At 56.5% G+C, this 25,292-nt stretch overlaps 1 protein-coding gene across 14 annotated transcripts in view; it reads left to right on the top strand.

Annotated features, from left to right (window-relative positions):
• Positions 1 to 25,292, top strand: part of ATP2B2 (ATPase plasma membrane Ca2+ transporting 2) — a 114,865-nt gene that overhangs the window by 36,088 nt on the left and 53,485 nt on the right. For 5 of the 14 annotated variants that reach the window (XM_075550475.1, XM_075550477.1, XM_075550472.1 and 2 more), the window contains 6 exons: positions 5,359 to 5,616; positions 6,538 to 6,663; positions 15,891 to 16,020; positions 19,030 to 19,040; positions 24,171 to 24,212; positions 25,059 to 25,217. In XM_075550475.1, coding sequence (XP_075406590.1) covers positions 5,359 to 5,616; positions 6,538 to 6,663; positions 15,891 to 16,020; positions 19,030 to 19,040; positions 24,171 to 24,212; positions 25,059 to 25,217 — 726 coding nt within the window. Of the gene's footprint in view, positions 1 to 5,358; positions 5,617 to 6,537; positions 6,664 to 15,890; positions 16,021 to 17,590; positions 17,624 to 18,812; positions 18,873 to 19,029; positions 19,041 to 21,733; positions 21,745 to 24,170; positions 24,213 to 25,058; positions 25,218 to 25,292 lie in introns of all 14 variants that reach the window. The other 9 variants (XM_075550479.1, XM_075550478.1, XM_075550476.1 and 6 more) reach the window with 7 other exon arrangements.

Genomic DNA, 25,292 nt, shown 5'->3' with positions numbered 1-25,292 from the left:
GCTGGGCAACATCTAGGTCTTCTGGTCTCAGGGTTGTGGCGACGGATGGCCACAAGCTCCATTGGTCCCTTGAACTAATTGTTTCCACCTGTCTTCACTTCTCCTCACTCTTCTCTCCTCAGCACGGCAGAGACCAATAGTTTCATCTTAAGTGGCTGCTGGTGATGAGCTTTTAAGGCCCCTGTCCCCATTCTCCAAAGTAGGATGTAGAAGATTATCTGGATGTCCCCGAGACTATGGTTCTGGTTCCCCAGGCCCTGAAACTCATTCCCTCGGTGAATTTGGTTAAGTCTAAGAAGTTTTCTTAACTTTTCAAGCCCCAGTCTTCCCTTGGACACCCTCTGGCATCTCCCTCCTTCCTTTCTTCACTGCTTGTCTCTGTGTTTGTTCTGTTAAGGCTCCTGTAAGTCTGTCAGTTCCAGGAAGTCAGAGACCTTGTCTGCCTCATTCCCTGCTGTATCCAGAACAGAGCCTGACACCGACTGATTGATGAATGAGGTGCCTGGACACAGCAAAGATGTGTGAGAGTGACATAGCACCATTAGGCACAGAGGGAACTGTGTGAGGCTACCTCTCCCACTCCAGCCCTTTCCACCCCTTCTCCTTCCCGGTCCATTGTCCATTTTGGTCCAACCCAGGTCCTCCTTGCTGGCCCTTGTCTCAAACTCAGTGCAGGAGCTAGGGGTTGGGATGTGGCTCTATGCAGGGGTCCCTCCTATGGAATCTCCTGTCTGGTGCTAGCACACAATAGATGTTCAGTGAGCATCTGGATTCAGGGGAGAACCAGCATGCAGGGATGCTAAGCTGCTCCTGGAGGACATCATGTTTGTCAGTGTCCCATGGGAAACATGGGCAAAGTCCCTACCTCCTCCGGCCTCAGTGTCTTAATCTGTAGAATGGGGGTGATGGGGGGAACACGTGCCTCCTGAGGAGCCCTTTGTCCTCCCCCTTGCTTCCAGCGCCTCACCATCTGGTCCCTGTAAGAACTGGCCCCAACAGGGAAGGAGTGGAGCAAGCCTGCCACTCCCCTTACTCATGGCCCCCTTTCCCCACGGCTGAGCCGGCTTGTGGTGCAGCATGTGAGAGTTCACTCCAGGCCGGAAGGAGGGATCAAAAAGCAGGGTGCATTCCGAGCTGTCACTGTGAGGCAGGACACGGGCTCCCGGGTGTGAGGAGGAGGAAGACGGAGCCTGTGTCCTACAACAGGCCTGCTCCCTCCCCAGTTACCCTCCCCAGCTCTGCCCAGGGCCGGAGCCTGTGTAAGCACTGTTCAGCAGAGGCTGATGGATTAGCCTGCTTCCTCCGGGCAGTGGCTACACATAGGTTGTTTACGCTCTCTGCGCTTCAGTTTTCTCCTCTGCAGAATGGACAGCAGATGGGAGTGTTACAGGGTGATCAGGAATTTCCAGAGCACACTGCAGGGCATGTGAGGACCCTTGGTCGTAAGCTGTCCCTACAATTATTACTAAATAAAGCTTTCGGGCGTCCTGCCTGGGCAGGAGGGTGAGGTGCTGTGATGACCTGGGTCCGCCCCCACGTCACTGACAGAGGAGCAGCAATGTCCCCACTGGCTGCTCTTGGTGGTGATGAAACAGGGTCTCTCCAGCCAGCTCAGCTCACAAGGCAGGGCAAGGGGATGGGCACATCCAGTGACCTCATGTCTGCTTGTGTCCTCCCAGGGCACCGCAGGATTTCTGGATACTTCAGGGCCAGGACATGAAAGCCCATTGGCCCTTTGTTGGCTGTGTGAGTTGGCTTTTGAATCAGCAAGGGCAGCAGAGAGTTGCAGGAGAAAAGAGAACAGGGGGAGCCACCCCCACCCCAGCCCCTGGGTCCCTGGCTTTCAGAGCCCAGGCTTTGGGGAGGACCAATGGTTATGTGCACCCACCACGTGCCAGGCCCCAGCCTCACAAGGCCCTGAATGTATCCCTTTTAACAACTGTGCAGGCGGCTCAGCGAGACTAAAGGCCACACAGCAGAGGCAGGCCTTTTCCCTTCCAGAGCCCTCCTGACCCTGGGCTCTCTGTAAGTGCCCTCCGTGTTCCAGGAACTGTGTTAATGGCATGTTGCAGGGGCTCAGCTGAAGTTCACTGCCAGGGAGTCAATTCTGACTCATGGGGACCTTGTGGGACAGAGTAGAGCTTCCCTTGTCCACTTCTGAGCTTGTACCTCTTGCCAGGTGTAAAAGACCTCTTCTGTCTTGGCGAAGCGGTGGGTGCTTTCAGACTTGCCATTTGTAGCCCAGTGCATGGCCCACTATACCCCCGCGGACAAAGGGGCAGCAGACGTCCCGGGAAGTAAAGCCTCGTCTGTGTCTCAAATCACTCCCCTGGAGGGTACCCAGGAGACCGTGTCTCCGTGCTGGACGTCTGTGCACAGGGGCTGGCCTGTGCTGCCCAGGCTTCAGGGTCTCTGCTGGTGGCGTTCACCGTCTCCTCTTCTGCCTGCGTTACATGCTACTGAGTGCTGAGGTCCACCAAGACCCATGAGGTGGGCGCCCCACCACGAGACCACTGTGCCCCTGGAATACGCAGGAATGCTCCCCACACACTGGGGCCTCATTCACGCCTCGCTGGCTGGGAGAAGGATGCAGGTAAATGACGCACTGGCTGGGTGCTCACTGCAGCGGCAGATGTTTGCATGAACTCGTCTCCTCCTTCCTCCGAAATCCTTCACGGGAGGAGCGCAGTGGTCACCCATGTGCAGGGGAGAAGCCAGAAGAACAGAGGCTGAGCCGCTAGCTCAGGCACCCGGCACATAAGGTCAGGTCGGTGCTGGTTCAAATGCGGGGCTGCCCTGCATGGACCACCCCATGCTGGTCCACGGCCGGTTATCATTAGCACAATGCCATCACCCCCAAAGGGCAATGCAGTTTACATAGTTTTAAATTCCTGCAAGAGCCTGAAACTCCTGAGGGGGGCTTTGAGAAGCCCATACAAGACATGATTGTTTCCCGGACTTTGGGGAGTGGCTGGTTCCGAACTAAGGTGTGGCCATCTCCATCAGCACTCGCGGCCCAGCCATCATGGCTCTGTGGAGCTTGGGGCTGCCAGCTGAGCCCATACTGCCTGGAAGCTGAGCACTGCAGAACTTTCCCTGGTACCATAGCTCAGCCTTCAGGTCCCGTGACTTCTGATCCATCCTGGGCTACCCCAGCATCTCTGGGGTCTCTTAAAACTGGATTCTGGGCCAAGACTCTTTAGGAACTTTTTCTGCTTCCCCTTGTGAGGCTTAAACATGGCAGAGGGGAAAGTGGATATAGGTCAGTGGGCCAGTTCTGATACCTGGACACCAACCCCAGGTTTACTATGTGGCTGTGGGTGAGTCTCCTCCCTCTCTGGGCTGCCTCCTTTTTTCTAAGAGAGCTTCAGAATTAAAGGGAATGCTTGGCACACAGGAGGTCTCGGGATTTGCCCAGCCCCCTGCCAACCCTGGTAGGGAAAGCTGTCCAGGGTGGATGGTCAGACACTGAACAGGGCCAGTTTCCAAGGGCATTGCTGTGCCCACCCCAGTGGACAAGGAAGCCCGGACAGTGGTACTGTGGTGACTGTGGCACCTGGCTCTCTGCCAATGGGAGTCATCCCTGGTCTGTCTCCGGTCCCTGTAGAGGTTCAGTGTGAGGGTGTGTGTGGGAAGGCCTGGGGAGACTCTGAGCCTGAGGCCCTTGACTCCTGTGGTTAGTGGTTTTCTGGCAGGCCTCTGGCAATCTCAGGAGTCCAAACTGGGTGACTCGGTGGTGCACTGGGACAGGACACAGGTGAGCTATAGGTCAGGTGAGTGGCCCAGTCAGGGCTATGTGGGGTCCTCCTGAGCATGGGCTGAGCCCCAGAAGGTGACCCCTGCTATCCCCTTTTGCAGATGATGACTCTGCCCCTCGGGGAGGCAATGGCCACCCCCACTCTCTGAATGGCTGGGATTAGAACCAGCCTCCTGGCAGGGGGGGAGGTGCCGTTCTAGGAGCCCTGGAGGAGGGGACAGGGCAGAGTGCACTGCAGACCCTGTCCTGGTTTCCTGGGGCTCACCCCAGACAGGCTGGCTTCAAGCAGCAGGGCGGAGCCCAGAGCCCAAGGTGGGGTGTCAGCAGGACTATGTTCTCCCTGGATGTGCATCTACTCCCTGCGACCTACCTCTCCCCAGCCTCTGCTGAGGCTGTTGCCAGTGAGCCTCGGGGGGGTTTGGCTTCCAGAGGTCGGGGCCCAGGAGCCCACTCCAACTCACAGAGACCCAGGTGAAAGGGAGGCAGCCTCACCCAGTTTTCCCAGCTGTCCCCAGACAGGAGCTGATGGTCAACTCCTCATCTGGCAGAGACAGTGGGGGGGGGGGGAGGGGGGTTCCCTCCTGTCATCAGCAGAGTGCTCCAGCTGCTTACAGTCTCTGCCCTGTCTTCCCATGATCATCCTCCTCTGTTCCCTCTTCTCTTTTTTACACGGACGCCCATTATGCTAAGCTGACCCCACCCCCAATGTGACCTCTAAACTCAGCAGTGTTCTGCAAAGACACCATTTCCTAATAGCGTCCCCTGTGTGGGCACCCAAGCAGGGACTTCGTCGTTGTCTCCTGGGAGGTGCCCACAGAGTAGAGGCTAAGCCATGTCCTCACTGCAATTCGGGGTTGGGAATGGCCCAGACCACACCTCCTACATTTTATTTGTAAGTTTCCTGTCGTAAAATACGTACCACAAAAAGATTGCCACCAAACCACCTCTACATGTGCAATTCAGGAAGGACCGTTAATCCCACTCACTGCATGGTACTGCCTTCACATGCCATTTCTCCCCAAAAGATTTATGTCGACCCAAGTTAATATTCAGTGCCCTTTCAGCTGTAACCCCCACTGCCTGCTCCCCGGCCACTGGGAGCCATGCACACATTTGATGGTTACACCCACATCCAGTCCAGACAGTTCATAAAGTAGGATCATTATCTGTGTCCCTCCTGTATTTCTGACTTCATCATTGACTTCTAACCTTCTCAGGAGGTCTCTGAGCTTAAGGATTGCCCCCATTTTTCAGATGGGAGAACTGAGGTAGGCAAGGTGAAGTCATGCACCCAAGATCCCATAGCTAGAACAGAGTCCAAGGTGGCAAAGAGGGGAGCTCTGAAGCCAGGTGCTGAGTTCAAATACTAGTTCCCCGCTGATTCCTCCTGGCCTGGGGAAGTCCCTTGCCCCCTCTAAGAAGCCTCCGTTTCCACATCCATGATTCACATAAAGACACCTTGCATGGGGCTTGTCACATAGACACACAGGGCAAGGAGACCACTGTCCTCCCGGTGGTCAGAGCTGATGATTTGGCAGAGCTGGAGTTTCAATCGTCTGGCCTATATCACCTCCACCTCCTGCCACTTCTGTTCCATGCAGGCTGCGCGGCGGCCCAAGCCGGGGCAGAGGATGAGGGGGAGGCGGAGGCAGGCTGGATAGAGGGTGCAGCCATCCTTCTCTCCGTCATCTGTGTGGTCCTCGTCACGGCCTTCAACGACTGGAGCAAAGAGAAGCAGTTCCGGGGCCTGCAGAGCCGCATTGAGCAGGAGCAGAAGTTCACGGTCATCCGGGCCAACCAGGTGGTCCAGATTCCCGTGGCAGAGATCGTGGTCGGGGACATCGCCCAGATCAAATATGGTGAGTGCCCTTGCCACAGAACCAGGTCAGAGGACTGGAGTCTTGGCAGGTGAGGAGCCCCGCAGAGGCAGGGAAATGGCCTCAGAAAGCAGGGTGGGTCCCCAGCCGTGATGTCTTCAGAGACTTCTGAGGATCATGCTTTCTGAAAGAAGTGGCATTCCAGTGTCATTTAGATCAGAAATGGCAGCTACCCAGCGAGCGTACCACTGCTCTCTTAACCTTTATGCATGGCAGACATCACCAATCGTTCACAGCTCAGAGCCTTGATCCAACCTCAACACAGATACATCAAGGGTCTCTAATGATACACAGAACGGATTAATGGGATGAGATCCACTTCCCAGGCCTGATTTGGCCACAGACAGGTGATGTTTAGACTGAAGAGGGTGTCAGAGGGAGCAGACATGGAGGACCAAATACAGCAGGTCTGTGGTCCTTCCATAAAGAAAGTGGGTGGCCTGGTACCCAGAGTTTAGGGGAGAGAAAAATAAAGGCAGAAGGATGAGGAGGTAGGGAGCTATTAGTCCTAGGTGGGGATCTGAGTTTCCCTTGATAATGTGCTTGTCTTGGGATCTTCTCAGCTGAGCTTTCCGAAAGAATTTCCCCAAACTCCAATGGAGACTAGAGAACATACCTTAAAATCCAAGCATCTCTAACTTGAGAGATGTGGGCACACCCCACCCCCCAAATCCCAGCCAGGCTGGGAGAAGCCCTTCATTCACTGTGTGGGCCTTGCTCTGTCCACCTTGGCCCCATCTCTTGCTGCCTTTGGGTCAGGGCCATCTTAATTCCTTTTCCCAGAGAGTTCTGGGCATCTGGTCCCCACTAGTAAACCTTCCCTCTGAGTCATGCCCCCACGGGAACATTCCGGCCTCTACAGACCCCTTACATCTTGCCAACTCCCCGCCCTTCCTCCCACAGGCGACCTGCTCCCTGCCGACGGCATCTTCATCCAGGGCAATGATCTCAAGATTGACGAAAGCTCCCTGACTGGGGAGTCCGACCAGGTGCGCAAGTCTGTGGACAAGGACCCCATGCTGCTGTCAGGTGAGCTGCAGCTGACCAGGAAGGGGTTCCCTCTTATTCCACCTCCGTGCATGGGACAGGTGCATTGGTTTTCCCTTCCCAGAGGCTGGACAGGCCAGAGACTTTGGTCCTTGATGCTGGGCTCTCTGGGCAGCCAAGCCCCAAGGAGAACTACTTATGTCTTCATCGATAAATGTGCCTACTGTGTGCTCGGCACTGTTCTAGGCTCTGGAAAAGGGCCGCCTGCTCTCATGGACCCGGGTGCTAGTGATCTGGTTTTCTGGGGAAGAGAGAGCTTGAACCCTACCTTCAGAAATGAGAACAAATCAGTGAGGAGACACCTGCTATGCACCAGGCCCTGGGCCATGTGCTGGGGTGACAGCAGTGGTAAAGCCCCAGCCCTGAGGAGAGTGGGAAGCAGGGGACATGACATGTCTGGAGAAGATAAAATGGAGCAACGGAAAGCAGATGGTGGGAGGGGAGAGGGGTAGCCTCTGAGGACAAGCAACATGGGAGCAAAGGCTTGAAGATGAGAAAACCTGGTCTTGTGCACGTTGTGGGGACAGCGAGGGCCACAGCTCAAGGGCAGGGGTGTGCCCTCCTGGCTCACAGTCAGAAGTCCAGACTTGTCCTGAGTGTCCAGTGAGCCGGGGGTGCCTTCCTTCTGCAAAGGCCACCCTGGTGCTGCAGGGATGGTGGAGAGAAGGCCTACCAGGGTGAAAAACTGTCCTTTACTCTCCAGCAGTGCTCAGCAGACACCCCCGGGCCTGGCTGGGTGGACAGAGCTGGAGAGAGCTTGTTCCAGCAGAGAGGTGGGAGAGGAAGGAGTCCAGAGAAGGGCTGGGAGGAGGCGGCCAGTGCGCGAGGAGCTGTCCAGAGGATGTGGTTCTGAAGCACGAGCGAAGCCTGCTGAGCAGCGCTCTGGCAGTGGACCTCCCTCGCTGAGTGTGGACACCGTGCACAGAGACACGGAGGGCTGAAGGAATGTAGGATATTCCGGAGACACGGAGAAGGCCATCGAGTCTGCAGGGCCACATGGTAGGAAGGCAGGAATGGTTGGCGATGGACTATTTAGTCACCTGGGACTTTCTGAGTCACCATGTATGAAGCACCTAATGTGTGTCAGTGGTGAAGGGAGCAAGGGAGGTCGAGGGGGCATCCTGGAGTTTGGAGTTGTATAAAGGAGTTTGCAGACAGATACGTTGCGTGACTTCTGAGTGTGCTGAGTCAGCTGAAGACAGAGGCCCTGAGGAGGGCCACAGGGATCTGAGCAGGTCAGGGGAGGCCTGTCTATGTTGAGCTGAAGCCCACAGGGACAGGATGGTGGGCACTGGGCCTTGAACTATGGGCTGGCCTGGAGGCCCAGTGCCCACCATCTGGTCCCTGTGGGCAAGGTGGGAGGAGCAGATGCAGAAGCCGGCCATTCTAGGCAGCGTGTTCTGTGGAGCCCCTGTGTGACACAAACGCACTTAGCAGCTAATGGAAATATCCCAGGTCTGAGACTTCCCTGGGGCACCTCAGAAGAAAGGCCTGGCCATTTGTTTCTGAAAAATCCCCCGCTGGAAGCCCTGGCCGATGCTGACACCCATGGTCAGCTCCACAGCAGCTGACCTGGGTGATGGTTCCTAGCAGCCTTGCCCAGGGCTCTGTCCTGTTGCCATCTAGCAAGTGCCCACTGGGTAGCCAGAGACCCTGGGCACAGCTCGGCTGGGAAAAGAGAGTCAGAGTCCAGAAAGGCGCCTGGCTTTCTGGGGACTCCACAGGGACCAAACTGCAAGGCCACAGCGTTGACATTTCAGAAATGCAACTGTGGGGGGGGGAGGTAAACTGAGGCACGGGAGCAGTGGGGGGTGTTTTGGCCCAAGTGGCTAGCGAGGAAAGGGGATTCAAAAGGGCCACTCTCTAGAAGCTTGTCTCTGGAAAGAGGAGCACTCTTTCTAGGACAGAAGTAGCTGCCTACTGATGATACATCCCCTCCCCATCCGTGGCTCTGTCCAAGGGGAGCCTGGAGAGGCTTGGGCTGAGGTGTTGGGGTATGGGCTCCAGTAAATGCACCACTGGGGCCCGATGAACCCCGAGTCACAGGCTCCCTGCCCCCAAGACCCTCCCCTGCACTCCCACTGTGAACCTGTCTTCTTTCCTTGGTTCTCCCCTGCCCTGGCTGAGCCCCACCCTCTTTCCCCTTGCTCATTCCACGCTGCAGTCTGCTCAGGCCCCACCTCCTCTGTGCAGCCCTCCATGACCACCCCCAGCCCAACGGCAGTCTCCCTAGACACCTGAGCCCCTGTTCTCACCTGGGACTCAGACGCCAGGGCACAGCCAGCTGTGTCAATTGAGTCACCCACTTACACAGAATAACGAACAAAATCTGCTCCCAGGGACAGACACAAACCCAAACGGGTCGAACTGGCCACACCCCCACGGGGCCCTGCCCGTCCTCACGAGGCCACTGTGCTGTGTCCATCCTCTCTCCAGAGGCAGGTCCCAGAAGAAGGTCATGCCCAGTCCTCTGGGGGCCTGTGTGCTGTTGTCCTCGATGAGCAGAGAAAAACCGGGAGGGACTGTGGGGAGAGGACAGAGGGTGCCCGGCTGAACCAGATCCTGGAGCCACCATGAGCTTTCCATGTGGCTTTGAGAAGAGTGCTCCGGTCCTCTGACGTCCGTTCACCCATGGGGACACTGGGGGAGACACTGGTTTGAGGACCTATGGAGGGAGGCCCTGCTCGGGGGTCCCCTCCCACGCCTTGGTTGGATCCTGGATGTGGGTGTGTAAAATAGCCCTGGGTGACAATCCTGACTCTGCCTTGCAGAGCCTTCATGTGCTGCAGCTCCCTGGAGAAGGACCCGCAGGGTGCTCATCTCTGCGCATGGGCAGCCACTGTGGAGCTGTGCTAGGACGCCTTGCTGGGCCCTGGGGTCAGATGACCCTGGAAGCACAGGAAGGTCAGGCTGGTCCTGCGGGGCCCTCACGGTGGTCAGAAGCTCCCTGTGGCCTGCACGGACTGGGCCCACCTAGAACAGATTCTGGTGTCAGTGGGTCCTGCCATGCCCTGGTGTGTGGCCCTCGGCAGGTCTCTAACCCTCTCTGAGCCACCATGCTCAGGTGTGTGCAGTGGGGAGCTGGTGAGGGTCTTTCCTCTGCGTGGGGCCCCCTGCATGATCGCATGTGACCATCCTCGGAGAGTCGTACCAGGGCGGGGCCCATGTGGATCCCAGGCCTTGGACAAGTCTGTCTCCAGCATCTCAGTCTCCCGTCTGAAACATAGGGGCAGCTTGGCCCACAGAGAGGCTCGGATAGGTTGAAGACACATAGTACCGCAGACGTCTCGAAGGCCCGGTGCGCCCTCTGAGCCCAGGACAGACCAGAGAGAAGAGGGATGTGGGAGATCCCAAGCTTACGCATCGCCAAGGGCCCGGCAAGAAAGTACCCAGGGGAGGCACCAAGCCAGGGTCCCAGCTGCTCCCACTGCCACTGAGAAATGCTGCCAGCCCAGTGTGGCTAAATCAGAGCCTCCGTGTGCTCTCTCCCTGGGGCAAAGCCAGGCAGGAAAGCCCGTGGTTTTAAAAAGCCCCAGTGAGCGGGAAACATGTATTAACTTGGTGCCCAAGTCCCTTCCACCCTGGTTCACAGAGGACCAGCCTCTGTCCCGTGGGCTCCATCGCATGCATGTGTCCCTCCATCCTAGCCCAGCCTTCTTTGCCCCTGAGTCGTTGGTCAGCAGGTCCTGCCCACGAACAAGGCTCGGCTCCATCAAACTCCAGACTTCGGATTCCATGCTGTGGCCACTGCACTGACTCCAGCCCAGGGCGTCAGTCCAGCTCTGCTGCCTGGGGTTTCCAGTGGTCATCACCAGGCCTTTCTTCCGAGGCACTTCTGGGTGGACTTGACCCTTGCAGCAGACAGCATGGTGCCCCGCTGGCAGAGGGCTATCATAGGTGCCAAGGCAGATGTCCTCCTGCGCAGGACTCTGCATAGCCACCGGCCTCTCCAGCTGCTTCCACAAGGAGCCGTACCTCCTGGGTCCATGGGGAGCTAGGCCAGTGGTCTTGAGCCTGTGAGGGTTCCAGAGGGAAGTGAACCCTCACTTAAGAGAAACAACTGCCTTTCAGGTGACTCACCGGGCCCCCCAGAGAAGCCTGGTCTTGGCCCCTTCTACAGCCAGGAAAACTGAGACCATTGTAGATGTAACTTGAGAATAAAGCCACACAGAGGGGCAGGGCCAGGGTGAGTCCCAGCCCACTGGTCCTTCTGCCCGGTGCTCTTTCTGCACGCACTTGACTCTGAGCACCGTGTGGAATTAATTCACTTCTGGGCCCTGCAGGAGGGGCTGGGGCATCTTCTCCAAGCCAAGGCTGCCCCTGCAGGGCCCCAGCCCTCAGAGCCAGAACATCAACAGTGTGTGGTTGCGCAGGACACCACCGGGCTCTCTTGGGACTCTCTCTCCCCACACACACACATCCTATCCTGCTGCCCACCTGCCAGAGGGGCCGGCCTGCTTGAGAAGTTGCATCTGCCGCTGTGGATGCCACCAGGAGTGCAGGAAGGCCCGAGCCTGCTGCCTGACCCACACTCTCTCCATTACACCACCCTGCCTCGTCCCCACAAGCACGGGTTCCAGTCCCGGCTATACTGCTTCCCCATGTGCCCAGGGCAGCCGGGAAGCCTCTCGGGGCTGGGACCCTGCTGGTTTGCTTGGTGACCGTGGCTGGAGGACAGTCGCCCTCCCAAATGGCACCTCCTAGGGGACATTGCCACCCCTTCACACTGTCCAAGAAGAGGACAGCTCCAGGAGAGATGGGCACCCTGAGTTCAAACCCGACTGCCCTCGGGTGCTCTGCAGTACAGCGCTGCCCTGCCTCTTGCCTTCTCTGGGCTCAGAAGCTCCCTTTGAGAAAACTAGGCCCCTCACCTCTGCCCAGCACACCACACCACACCACACTTAGCTCCGCATGAGGCTCTGGCCTGGGACAGTCGGCATCTGAGCCTGGTCCCTCCCCACCAGAGAAGCCTGCAGGGGCTCCCAGTGTGCACTGGGCAGGCGTCTAACTTGGGGCCCTTCCAGCTACCTCCCTCTTCTCTCCCATCACCCCCCCCCATTGAGCCTTCAGCCCCAGCCCAGTCCATCACCCATGTCCAGCGTTGCACAGCCTGTGCCTCCCAGCCCTGGAGTCCTCTTCATCTCCGGCTGATGCCTGTTTGTGGTCACACCTGCCAGCCGAGACCACGGGCTCTTTGAGGGTAGGGACTCGGGGCTGCCCTCTGAACCCAGGTCACAGCACAGAGTTGGCTCTCTGCAGTGAGGGCAGGTGGCCCCGGCAGGGACTCTACATTAGGTGTGCTGGCCCCAGCTGTGCCAGGCCCCCACCCCTGCCCTCCCAGAGATGGAATTCCTGGTGGAAGCTGCCCCAGAGACAGCCTGCATCTCCCTGAGACCCCAACACTGGTGGGGACGACCTCAGCCAGTGCCCTCCCCATTTTGCAGAGATGAAGCTGACATCCAGAGATGAGAGAAGGCACATGACAAATGAGAAACAGACACCAAATGAGTCCCAGGCCCCAGGTCCCCAGTCTGAAGCAGCCTCTACACACCTCCAAACGCCTGTGCTAAGTTACAGGGCCCCCAGGCTCCACAACCACCTCCAGAGTCATGTGGGTTCTAAGGGCCCGAAGGAGGAGGCCCGAGCGATAAGGGAATCCCATGGGGACCAGGAGCAATCAGGTCCTGGGGCCAGGTCCCCCCAGGAAAGGGTTCAGCCCACCACTCCTCTGGAGCTTCCCTGGGGACACCGAATTAACCAGGCTTTGACAATGCCTGTTGCTCCACCATTAGCACCTGGCCTGGGAAGCCTTACCCACTGTGAGAGTCTGTGGGGCATGAGGTAAGGAGACAGGTGGAGTTCTCTGAGAGGCCACAGCCCGGTGAGGTAGAGGCAAAGGTGGAATGAATCTGGCCCTTTGGAAGTTGTGTTGGGGTGAGGTGGAGCTCACCATGACAGGTGAGAAAGGAGGGAGGGGAGGTCAGGAGCTAGCGCTCCAGCCATGGGACAGGTTCCATTTGAGGAGGCAGAAGGACCCAGTCTGTGGGGGGTCATAGACTGGAAGTCCCAGAGAACTGCGGGTTGGTCCAGGGAGAGAGCTGGAGCTCCCCAAGGAGTCAGGGGAACTCCTCAGAAGAAGGGCCACTTGTCTTGAGCCCAGAGCCAGAGGTGGGCAATGGGAGGTGGGGGGGCTGGCATTGAGGGCAGAGGGGCTGGACCCAAGGGAGCTGGGTGTGCCCCAGTGGAGAGGACGTGTGGCTGGACACAGCAGCGGAGTCTAGCAGGGACCAGCGCAAGGGCTGGGCTGAGACAGGGCGGGGCAATCCCCAGGGCTAGGCAGCTGCCAGCTGCCTGCAGTGATGGGGGTGATTTGATTGGAGGGTGGTTTGCTGGGGATCTGATGATCTCGGGTGGAAAGTAGGCCTCGTGACTTTTTCCACCCCCTTCTGCAGTAAGGAGGGGGGATCAGACACTCCATTTCCACGCTACCAGAACTGGATAATAAACACGCATTCGTTTTCCAATGATTGTTTTTCATGGTTTTGGACCAGGGTGTTAGGGTTGTAGTCCTATGTGGAGAAGAGGTATATGGGGGGCTGACTTCCAAGTGGTGGCTCTGCCCCCACCAACCACCACCAGCTGGGTAACCTTGGGCAAACCACATGCCTCCTCTCTCTGAGCCCCGGCTTCTTGCCCTGTCACTGAGAGTCAAGTGAATGTGACCCTTTGTACATAATTCATTCAGGAGCCTTGGTGGCATGGTGGGTTATGAGGTGGGCTATTCATCACAGGGTCAGCTGTTCAAAACCACCAACCACTCCGCAGCAGAAACATTGAGGCTTGCTCTTTCTGTAAAGACTTACTGCCTCAGAAACCCACAGGGGGCAGTTTGACCCTGTCTAATAGGGTCACTGTGAGTCAATGAGTGAGGTCATTTGCTGAGAGTGGAGAGTCTCCATTACAGATGTGCTGCCTTGCAAGGGAAGGACTTAGGGCCATGCCTAGCACACAGTAGGTGTTTTGCCAGAATCAGCTGGGCAGTGGGAGTGGGAGTCTCGTTGCCTTCTGTGTGCTTGGGATGCAAGAAAGGTTTCAAAGGAGTTTCTCTGTTCAAGAGCCCACCGTGCCCTCCCCTGCCCCCATGGGAGCTTCCTGGGCTTCAGTCTCCTGCTCTTTCAAAACTGCTGTTTGACCAGCCCTCGCCCAACCCCCACGCAGCCTGAGCCAGTGCACAGGAAAGCGTCTTGTGAGCGAGTTATTATCATCCCAAAAAAGCAATGGTTCTCAAGGTGACTCAGACTCACGGCAACTCCGTGGGTGGCAGAGCAGAACCGTTCCATACTGAATGGCAAACGCGCTGCCCTGAGCTGGCGCTGGCCCCTGGTGACCCTGCAGGACAGGGTGGAATGGTAACTCTTTGCAAGAGTAGAAAGCCCCATCTTTCTCCCGCAGAGCAGCTGGCACTGTCAAACTGCTCACCTTTTGCATTGCAGCCCGGCTTGTAACCACGATGCCACTGGGGCTCAGCTCCATGGGGTTGTTCATTTTAACCTCCAGCATCTTTATGATGGCCAGTCTTTGGGTTTTGCCGACATGGGGGCTCTCGGCTCTCCCTGTGATGAGAAACGCCTCGCCTAGCCTGGAAGCCAGGTCTAGACCCCTTCCATGTGCACTCAGTCCATGGTCCCTACCTTCCCCTTTCTAGGGACAAAATGCCATTGTCCCTCTTCCCTGGGAGTAGCCAAGGAGCCAGATGAACTGTTCTCCATCTGTGAGTCCTAGTCTGTGGAAGCTCACTAAGCTTAGCACCCCCTCGTGGGCCTTCAGGCTTGATTTGCCCCTCTTTGAGTGCCTGTCTGTAAATCACTTTTAAGATTTTGATGTCCTGGAGATCAAGAGTCTAGAAATACACACACACACACACACACACTCCCCCTAAAGCCAGATGTCACTCAGATCTCAGCACAAAGAGAAGAAAGCAGGAGGCATTTGCTGGCAGTTCAAGTCCAGCGCATAGTAAGCCCATGTATGTCCGAGGAAATCTGTGCTCTGTGTATACCATAGCTTATTTCCCGAAGTCCATAGCTTATTTCCAGAAGCATTCCGCAACAAAAATGTTTGTCAAATATATAAAATATATATTAAAATGTTTGTCAAATATATATATATGACACAGAAACCCCAAAGAGGAAACAAATAAAAGTAGGATCACTCTGACCACAGTCCTCCCTCACCCCTGCCAGCAACTCCTCCAGATCCTGGAAAGAATTCTAGTATCCTTTGGGATACCCAATTGGGAAAAAATGTCAACTTCTGGGAAAGGGGTTCTTCCTATGTTTTGTACCATAGACCCCTGGGGAAGTCGGATATCCTGTGCAGACCCCTATTTGAAATAAAGCTTTGAAGCGTGTAAAATAAAAAGATAGTTAACAAAGTCATTTTCAAAAGAAGTATGGAGTATAGTGATATATGTACTTCTTTATTAGCAAGATCTAGCAACTGATTAAATAACCATCTTAATTACAAAGTAAAGATGAGCAAGACCTACAATAGCTGCAAAATGATATGAAAAAAAATCCATGATTCCTAGTGATGGTGGCGTCCAGGCACCTCTAACACTCTTGTAGTTGGTTGCATGCATGCGTAATGGGCAGAGGGGAGGATGCTGGTTTCACTTAGAAGTTTGTTGAAATAAAGATGTGATTTCTTCTCTTCCAAAAGTCACAGACCCCTCATTCTCTTCCATGATTTGGGGGAGAGGGACAGGACTCTGTTCGACAATCCTGGCTTGGGCTGAATTGACACTTCTTTGCTGGTTGTGGAATGAAACCATGAACTCCAGTTCTAGATATTATCAGTAAAATAAAGAATGACTTCTGCTGGGCCTGTAAGGTGGAGTAAAGAGGGGATGCGGAGAACAAAGGGGAGTCTTATTTTACAGAACAAGGTAGTGAGTCTAGTGGGCCTGGAGCTGCCTCAGGAACCTGAAAACAGGTGTGACAGTGGGGGGGTCCCAGGACCATCACAGCTCTCTCCAAAAATGAAATCATCTTGCTCCTATAGACACAGTTGGAACGTTAACCATACTCAGGGCTCCAAGACCTCATCAGGCAAGCCTAGGAGCAGACGGAGACTGTAGTCCTTCCACTTCTTTGGGGGAAGTGGCTTTAGCCCCTGTGATGATAACTTGGTGTTCATCTCCTTCCCAGGGACCCACGTGATGGAGGGCTCAGGAAGGATGGTGGTGACTGCTGTGGGTGTGAACTCTCAGACTGGCATCATCTTTACCCTTCTGGGGGCCGGTGGAGAAGAAGAAGAGAAGAAAGACAAGAAAGGTAAGCCCAACTGCCTCCCAGATAAGGAGATGAGCTTTTAAGGTCACATTGCTTTTTGTTTATTCGTTCACTCAAAAAAACTAATTATTGAGTGCCTTTTATGTCCACGCCCTGTGCCAACAGCTGCCTCCTGCATCCTCAAAACCCACTCAGGCCAGGCAGGCTCTGTCTGTTCCATCTCCAGGGTCTTGTCCCTGTCTCTGTCTTGTCCAGTCATCTCATGGAGGCCCCTTCTTCCCCTCCACACCCATCCAAAGGAGCTGAGAGCTCAGCTGAGTCTCCATCCTGAAGTTCTAGAAAATTCCACTGTGAATGGGCCCTATCATCACCCCTTTTGGTAGAGAGAAACTCCCAGCCCAGCCATATTTCTTTTTCTATTTTTAACTCCACTGAGCAGAGCTGAAAATCCACCCAGAATAGACTCATCTCAGGTGTTGGCAGAAGAGATTCTGGAATAGGGGACAAATATTGGCTCCCAATCTACTGCTGAGCCCCTCCCCTCGTCCTCATGCATTTGCCCCCTTGCCCAGATTCTGGTCCCTGCTTCCCCATGAGAACAAGATTCTTTAATAACTGGGCTCCCTTCAGCAAATCAGGCTGGCAGCCCATGCTAAATGTGCCTCTCAAACAAAGGGCTGGATGCTCAGAAGACACAAGAAGCCCAAATTCCAGCCAGTCAGGCTGAAGTCCAAAGGCCCAGTCCTAAGCTCCCTCATCTGGAACTCACACTCTCAGGAAGAACCCCCCCTTTCAGGCTTTTGTCTCATCTCTTTGCCCAAGCTCTAGAAGAGAATCCTCATTGCCCAGAATTTCTGATGTCCAGTGGAAGGGAAATGAGGGTAAAAGTCTCCTCCCTGAGTTCAGGTGCAGCCTTGCTACCTCCAGATCTCAGATATCCATCAGGCACAGAGATAAGGGCAGACACCATTTTCTAGTGGGGCCCCCCTAGGATGCCGGCTGCCCCACTAGCAGAATTGTTGGTGCTGAACTATGGTCTAGGGAAGAGCAGAGGGCTTGAACGGACCACACAGTCCTGGTCCTCAGTCTTAGAAGGTGTCAGGGGCATCCCTAGAAGAGACCTTAGAAGCTGTGGTGAGCAGAGGCAGGTGAGCAGTGTACAGAAGCCTGGTCCCATTTTTTTTTTTAACTTCACGTGCATCTGGGTGAGGGGCAGGTGTACCTGAAATCACACCCAGACCAGACCTGTGTTTCTCCTATCCCAGAAGCCTGGTTTAGGGTCATCACTGAGCAGCAGCTACACCCCTGAGGGATGTCTGTATGACATGTAGAAATGATATTGCAGATGAAGACAGAGGCAGGGTGGTCTAACATCTCAGGCCACCATGAGCAGTGTGGACAGGATAGGGACCCTGCCCCCTCTGTCACGTCACCTCCACCAGGAGCATTGCCTAGAACAGACTGCCTGTGTGCACCCATTTCAGGATGCTCTGGCATGCTAGTGCGTATGAGTATGTGGGTGAGTAGTGTGTGTGTGTGTGTGTGTGTGTGTGTGTGTGCAGATGAGACTGTCTGTGCTTCTCCTTCATTAACATGTTTCAAAAATCATCACACAGGTGTGAAGAAGGGGGATGGCCTTCAGCTACCAGGTACAGTAAGACCCTCTCAGGGTAGATGGGGCTCTTAGAACTAGCAGTAGCCTTTGACTGTGGGGCTATGCCTTGTAGATCGGCAGCACACAGTTGAAGGGGGCTTAATGACCGAGGGAAGCTCTGTCCTGCCAGGCCCTCCCCCTCTGTGCCCTTCAGGATGTCAGTACCCCACTCTGCCGACCTGGCCTGACAGTGCTTCTCCTCCCACTGCCACCCACCGTCTTAGTATTGCAGCCCTCACACAATGCCTCACTCATGCCACACGACCCTACAGCCCCTTCCCCCCTCACCAGTACCCTACCTACTCTGCTGGCTGCCCACACCTCACAGAGGGTCCACCTCACCCGGCATTCTCTGCTCCTCTCCCTCCCACAAACCCCTTTTCTTCTCTCACCAAAAGAAAGCGTAACAGGGCAAACTCGGTCATGTCATAGAATTTTTCTTTTCTAAATTAAGGAAACTCTTTGGTGTCCTTTCTGTCTCATGTACAAAACTCAATATGTTTGATACCACCTTTTCAACGGCAGCCCCTCTCATCTGGGGGTTTCCAAGGCAACTTTGGTTAGGACAGGGGGAGCTTGTGATGAGCCCCCAATAAACCTGATTCGAAAAAGCCAAGCCTGTTGCATCTGCACCGTTGGCACGGCTGCAGACTGGCGTTCTGCTGGAACGTGTTGATGGTGGATAGAGGGGACTCTGCACCCCCCACCCACCTGAAGGGTTGTCACTCACACTGTATCTGTATTGGGTATTTTTTTAATGACTCCTGGTCATTGACCCCTCTGGCCCTGGTAGGAATCCAGTCCCCTTTCCTGCTAGGAGCCCTCTCTGAAGAGGGACCCTCAGTTAGCTGGGCCGACAGGGTGCCTCGGTCTAGACTTCAGCACTGAGCTGTCATCCTGCCCAACCTCGCTGGTCATCCTACATATTTTCTTTCAAAGACCCTCCGTGCCTGCGTTCCCTACCCCCACCCCACCCCACTACTCCTGTGGCATCTCAGTGGGACCATTCCACTCCCCACCGTTGTGTCTCTTGATTTCCAGCGGGGGGGAAAATGTTTTAAGACGATAGCCATGTGATTGATGTCCTTACCAGTTGGTTCATGCCCTTATTGTTGTTGCTGTTCTGCGTTGTTCCTCTCCTCCATTGTGACACACTGCATTTTCCATCCCTCCCACCCCAGCAGCAGCAGATGATGCGGCAGCTTCAAATGCTGCAGATAGTGCCAATGCCGGCCTAGTCAATGGTATGTCTCCGATGTCGAGCTCTCGGTCTTGGTTGGATGGGCATCTCTCCCCACCCCAACTCTGGGCTTTCCTCTCCCTCTTCTGGACTGCACAGATCTCGGATGTGCATGGGCAGCTCTGGGACAGTCAGCCTCTCACATGGGGCAAGCGCTTAAGAGAGGAGCGACGTCGAGGGGCCCAACACAGCGCCAACCTGTAGCTTCCACAGTGGCGCTGCACCATGTTGGGACCTTGACCCCCAGTGGGGCCCAAAAGATGGGCATACCTCTGGCTGCAGATCTGGCCCCCAGGAAGCAGCGTCCTGCCTGGCGTGCCCTCTCCTAAGCGCGCTCCTAGCCCCAGCTTTGGGGAGAGGGCCTGGGGTCAGGACTGGGCTGAAGCTGGTGTCTGGGTCCCTGGCAAAGGATCGAGCCCTTGCCTCACAAATTCCCTCGAGGCAGTGGGACCCGGGCCCGGGTTCAGCTCCTTGGCCCCATCCTGTAGCATGGCTGCGCCACTGGTAGACATTTCTTCTCTTCTCTCTCACGGAGCGAACGGGCAGGGGGTTCGCTTGGGCTGGGGCCAAGAGCTGCCCTCGGGCGTGGACTGGTGTCTCTTGCTGTGCCTGTGCGGGAGCACTTGCTCTGGGTCTCTGCATTCTGACTGGACCGTTGGGTGTGGAGGGCGGGGCAGGGGCTGCCACGGTGCACATGGGCTCTGCATCTTACCCTCCTCACACACAGGCAGGAGGGAATTCCCTTCACTTGTTCTTGGGGCCTGTAGAAGATCCCTATGGCTACACCCTCCCGTCTTCACAGCTGCAGGTCTTCTGCTTACTCAGCTACCCCCACCCCCCCGCCCCCCCGCCCCTGGAATAGGTAGCATCTGAGGGGCGCGGGCTCTTCTGAACTGCTGCAAGGAGGTCCAAGGTTGGTTTGGTCCTGACACCACGGCCCCAGGAAAGCAGAGAGGAGGAAGCGGGCTCTCCCTACCCCCAGCGTCACTGCACGCAAGGCACGGGGCTGTGGGTTTCTCCACCACTGATACCACTTACTCCTCACCATGCTGGCAAAGTAGGGAGACTTGGCGGAGGCTCCCCATCCCACCCCACACCCCGCACCCACCCACCAAGACCAGAAGTGCCTAGGGTGTGCCACGGGCTGGGTGAGGCATTTCTGCAAACATGGTCTCACCCAGGAGGACCGATTCGGGTGCAGTCTATTTCAGGCACCGGAGGAGGAAGGAGGACAGCTTGGGGTGTGGGAGGCACCGAGCATCAGGCTGAGGTGGCGGAGGGATGGCAGGGGGTGCTGATATGGGCAAGCCCGAGGCTGCCAGGGTAGGAAGCAGGAGGTGGTGTCTGCTTTCCTCAGGGTGAAAACCCTGCTGGGATCTGAGGAGGTAGGATAGGGAGAAGTTCACATCCCAGCAGCAGCCAGTACCTGCGTCGCTGGGGGAGGGGAGCCCCGGGGAAGATGGGGGCTCCAACATTTGACAACCAGCATTCCATGTTCATGGTCTCACTAAGACCCTCGCAAGAAGCCTGCGTACACAGGTTTTGTGACCCCCCACTTGAAAGATGGGGAAACTGAGGCTCGGAGAGGTCAGGACATTAGCCCAAGTTCGCAGAGCTAGGATTGGAAGCCAGACCTGGCTGGCTCGGAAGTCCATGCTTCTGCCCTCTCCCCATCCCACCCCGCCCCCGATCCAGAATCTCCCAGTGTGCCCTGTCAATGTCACCCAGATCTTCAGAGCCCGACACGCCCCTCTCTGCTGAGCTTGGGAGGCAAAAGGGTTAAGTACTTGGCTGATAACTGAAAGATGAGTGGTTTGAGCCCCCTCCCCCCGCAGCTCTGTGGGAGAAAGACCTGGAAATTTGCCCCCCCCAACCCGGGTAAACTTGGTGGGACAGCAGTAGGATGGCTGCGACCACACACCCCCAACAACTGGACAAGGCAGGGGACTCAGTTTCCTCCAGCGCTACTCCCTGCCTGTCCACTGGAGACTGCTGGCCCTCAGAGCCATGAGAGGGTCCTGTATCATTGCTGCTGCGGGTTAATAAATGAACCAGTGATTTACATCCATGCAAAAGACACCCCCCCACCAAGAAAAGGGTCCCATGTTCCAGTGCGGTTAAAGGTCATGGTGTGAGTGGGTTTCTTTCTTGCTGCAGAGCCTTGAATATCTATCGCTGGGGACTCCTGGCCAGTGGCAGTTTTTTTGTTTTTGTTTTTTTCCCAAACTGCTGCCCCTGTGTGTCCTTCTCTTGCTGAGCCCCTGGGCACTGGTACGGCCTGTGATGTTTCTGGGACACCAGCCTGTCAGTCACTGCTGTTCCAAAGGCCATCTCGGGTCCAGAAGCGGTAGCACCCACTGGAGCTTGTTAGAAATGCGGGTTTCTGGGCTCCACCTAGGACCCTCTGAACGAGAGCCGTGTATTTTAAGGACTCGTTAAAGATCAAGACCCTCGGCTGACCCTCGGTGAGTGAGAGGGATGGAGGTAGAACAAGAAGTTGGACGGCACAGCAGGCTTTCCTGAGTCCACTCTCATGAGCCTTTACCTGAGAGATGGGCGCGTCTGCCAGCGTGGCTGTCTCCTTTGATCTCACTTTACTCCCAAGCCAGCTCCAGTTATCCAGACAGTCCTGGCTCTCGCTGACCCCTGAGCGTGTCACGGGATTCTCAGTGGCTGATCATCTTAGAAGGAGGCCGCCAGGCCTTTCTTGCAAGACACCTCTGCATGAGAAAACCTTTCTGTTGGCAGCTGAGAGCGCAGGTCAGCTGTTGGCATCACCCGTAAATTACTGTTCCCTCCCGGGATTCGCCTGAGCATCTTTGCATAACACAAGGACGTTGGCCATCGTCCCCAGTTCACGGAGAGGAAAAAGAAATGTCAGCCTGGGACCCGTCTCCCCCCGAGCCTGTTCACCAGGTCACATCCCCAGGAGTCCTCCATGGCCTTCATGTTCCCATCCTTGACCCTGGGGCTCAACAAGCTGAATCTGGAGTGGGGTGCAGAGAAGGACGTCCTGCTCGACCATCCCAAGTCCGAGAAAGCTGACTGCCATGCACGGCCACCCTACAGACCTCCTGGGTCCCCACGGCTGGATGTCTTCATGGTGGCAGCCAGCCTCCTCTTTCTCCCGCAGAGCAGCTGCTGGGTCTGGGCTGTGGCCTTGTGGTTGGGGTCCATTGCTGTAACTCTCTGCACACAGGCTCCAGGGCCCCTGAAGCATAGCCGCTAGGTTACACAGAGGGCACAGGGGTGGGGGTGGGGGCAGCAAAGCTAGTCTCACCGGGATCTAGGGGCCAGTGAGAACTAGTTTGGTCAAGACCCCGCCCCCCCCCCCCCCTCGCTTCTGAAAACCCAGGCCGCCTCCCGCCAGCACTCCTGGAACGCCACTCCCTGCCGCACTTGTACACACGTGCACACACATACACACACACACACACACGGGCTGGCGATTGTTCCTCCGGTCACGTGGTCACTGTGGAAATAAAAGGAAATTGCCCGCTTGGCTTAATGGGCTCTGGGGTCTGATCCGATGCAACTCAGAGGAAGGGTTCTCTGTACCCAGGGACACACACAGCACAATCAGTAGTTATTTCCCAAAACCAAAAGGATCATTCCAAGTCCTATTTTCTCTAAACGGCCCCCACCGCCGCCGCTCTCCCCCCACCCCCCGCCCCTCCGCACCTGTGTTTTGTCTTGTAATCCAGTAGGAGGAGCTCTAGGAGAGAACAAGGACCTTTCTCTTGAGGCCCAGGGGTCCCCATCCTTGGCGAGCAGAAGTGGGAGGGAACAATGGGGCGCTTGGGCAGAGCACCCTAGCATGTGAGGGGGGGTCGCTCCTCCCCTCTGGGTCCCCCCCTAAAGCAGGGATGGGGACATGGGCAGTAGGAACGCAGCCACGTGTGTTGTGCAGGGTCCATTCAAATACTGCCAGGGGAGCTGAGGGCACGACAGGGGGTCATGTGAGTGTCAACACCTCCACCCATCCCTGCACAGGTGGGGAGAAGGCTGCCAAGAGTTGCCACTTGCAAAGCCTTTGAGACTCCAACATGCAGGCACCTGCAGGTTGTAACCTGCAGAGGCCCCCAGCTCCATGTCGGAGGTGGACGCTGGGGCTGGGAGAGGCCAGCCCACACTGATAGGAGGCTCTGGAAAGTACAGCATATCACCAATGCCCAGACCTGTCCTCCCTTGAGCTCAGAGCTGGCCCCACCTGTGCCTCGGGGAGCGTGCTCCAGTCCCCTGCTGTGAGCCTCAGTTTCTCATCTGTAAATCTATAGTGACCAGAACCCAAGGGCCTGCAGAGAGGACTCCATGAGGTGGCAGAGGTTGCAAGGCCTGAGAATGTGCTAAAACCCACCTCTGGAGATGGTCCACCCTGGATGTGGGTGGGGGGGAGGGATAGGGAGTCCCCTAAGGCCAGGGCCCAGGGTGAGCTGGGGGAAGGGACCTTCTGGACAGTGGCAGCCGGCAGCTCCTTGAACAATGTCTCAGGTTCAGCTAGTGGCTTCCAGTTCCCCCCAACGAAGCCAGAACCAGGCTCTCCTGACAACCAACTCGGATAGGGAGACCCCTGTGTGGCAGGAGAAGTTGGCACACTCCCTCTCCCTCCTCAATGCTATGCAACCTCGGGCTCTGGTGGCAGGGAGGGCCCTCACACATCACCCCCCTCCTAGGAGTGACACCTAGAAACTTCAGAACAAAGGGGCCAGCCCTTTGCCGGGGCCTCACTCAGCAGAACCAGGAAGGGGTGACCGTGCTGTGACTTCGCGTCCTTTGCAGGGAGGATAAGGAGGCAGGCCGTCCCTACGAAGGCAGCCATTGAGGTAGTGCCCTGCCCAAGCCCCTCTTTGCCCCGGAATCCTCTCCATCCCTCAGTCACGCTGAACTGCATCTGCAGGCTTTCCAACCCCAGAGAATGATAAGGATGTCACCAAACAAGGGTCCCTCTGCCTCATCTGCCCACAAAAGACAGCAACAGGGTAAACCAGGAAAGGCTTGGCCTGGGTGCCAAAAGCACCCTCTCCCATGTCCTGACAGCAGACCCCAACCCTCTCCCCAATCCCCTAGAGAGGCAAGAGCTGCCTGACCTGGCAGAGCCTCCAGCTCCCATTGGCCAGCCTTGCCCTGTTCCAAGGGTACCCCATTGAGCACAGACCTTCCCCAGGGATGAGCCACACCCTCTTTGTGGCACCTGCACCTCCCTCCATCTGTGACTTGAGTGTCCGTGGCCCTGTCCCGTCTCTGTGGTGACCTGCGTGTACTGTCTGTTCTCTGTTGTCTGTTAAAATTCTTTGTCGTGTAGGTAAGATGCAAGATGGCACTGTGGAGGCCAGCCAGAGCAAAGGTAACCCTTTCCCCGTCCCTGCTAGTGGTCCCTGCAGACCCTCCCCTCAGATACTAAGCAGCCAGAGGAGGCAAGGGGCAGGCATCTGCTGGAGGTCAGGGGGCCTGTCATCTGGGGGTGGGGCACAGGTATGCTGCCCAGAGTGCGGGGCTAAGTGTCGAGCCTTTGCCTGGGGAGCCATGTACCACGGCTCCCCCATTTCTCTGATTTGGGTGAAGGGGAATTAGGGAGGCCCTGCTGAGTATAAGGGGAGCCAGGCAGATCCGGGGGGAAGCCAGAGGAAGCAGAATCCAGGGAAAGCCCCATCTGGCGTGGCCGCACAGAAGGAGGGAGCTCTGGGACACTGCTAACCCTGCAGGTTTTCCTCCACCTGAGACAAGGAGGCTGAACTCCTGTCCCCCACCTCTGCTTGAGGCTGGCTTCTTGAGACCCCTAGAGCCCAAGGGGTGGAGAGGCTGTCCAAAGAGCCAGAAGCCCCCTAGTCAGTGAGTCCTGTGTCGAAGAGTCCATCCTGGCTGGAGATGGGGAGTTTGTATGACCAGTCAGGATTTCCCCTGTCCAGTGGCTACTCAGCACCCCAAGAAAGTGTCCCCAAGGATGGAGTGGCCAGAGTTCTGAGTCCGTCTGGCTTGTCTAAATGTGGGGAGGCCAAGAGAACAGTTGGAGTAGGGTCTGGGGTATCGTTCGGGATCAGAGGGGGGAGTAGTGCAGCTCCCGACTGGGACTCCAGTCATGCCAGGGTTTCTGTGCCAGCCATGCCAGGGATGGAGGAGGGAGGCCTGGGTGTCCCACCTCCCCCCCGCAGGGTGACCTGCGTGTGTGAACATGCATACTCTGCCCCCGCAGCCAAGCAGCAGGACGGGGCGGCCGCCATGGAGATGCAGCCCCTGAAGAGTGCGGAGGGCGGCGACGCAGATGACAAGAAGAAGGCCAACATGCACAAGAAGGAGAAGTCTGTGCTGCAGGGCAAGCTCACCAAGCTGGCCGTGCAGATCGGCAAGGCAGGTGAGTGTGCCCCCCACACACACACACCCCGACGTGGCGGGCAGCAAGCACACCAGTGGGCCAGGGGAAAGTGCA

The sequence above is a fragment of the Tenrec ecaudatus genome, chromosome 5 (genome assembly GCF_050624435.1).
Source record: "Tenrec ecaudatus isolate mTenEca1 chromosome 5, mTenEca1.hap1, whole genome shotgun sequence".
In the NCBI taxonomy this organism is placed as follows: Eukaryota; Metazoa; Chordata; class Mammalia; order Afrosoricida; family Tenrecidae; genus Tenrec; species Tenrec ecaudatus.
Note: the sequence above shows the minus strand (reverse complement) of the source record. Positions and strands in the feature narration are given on the sequence as shown.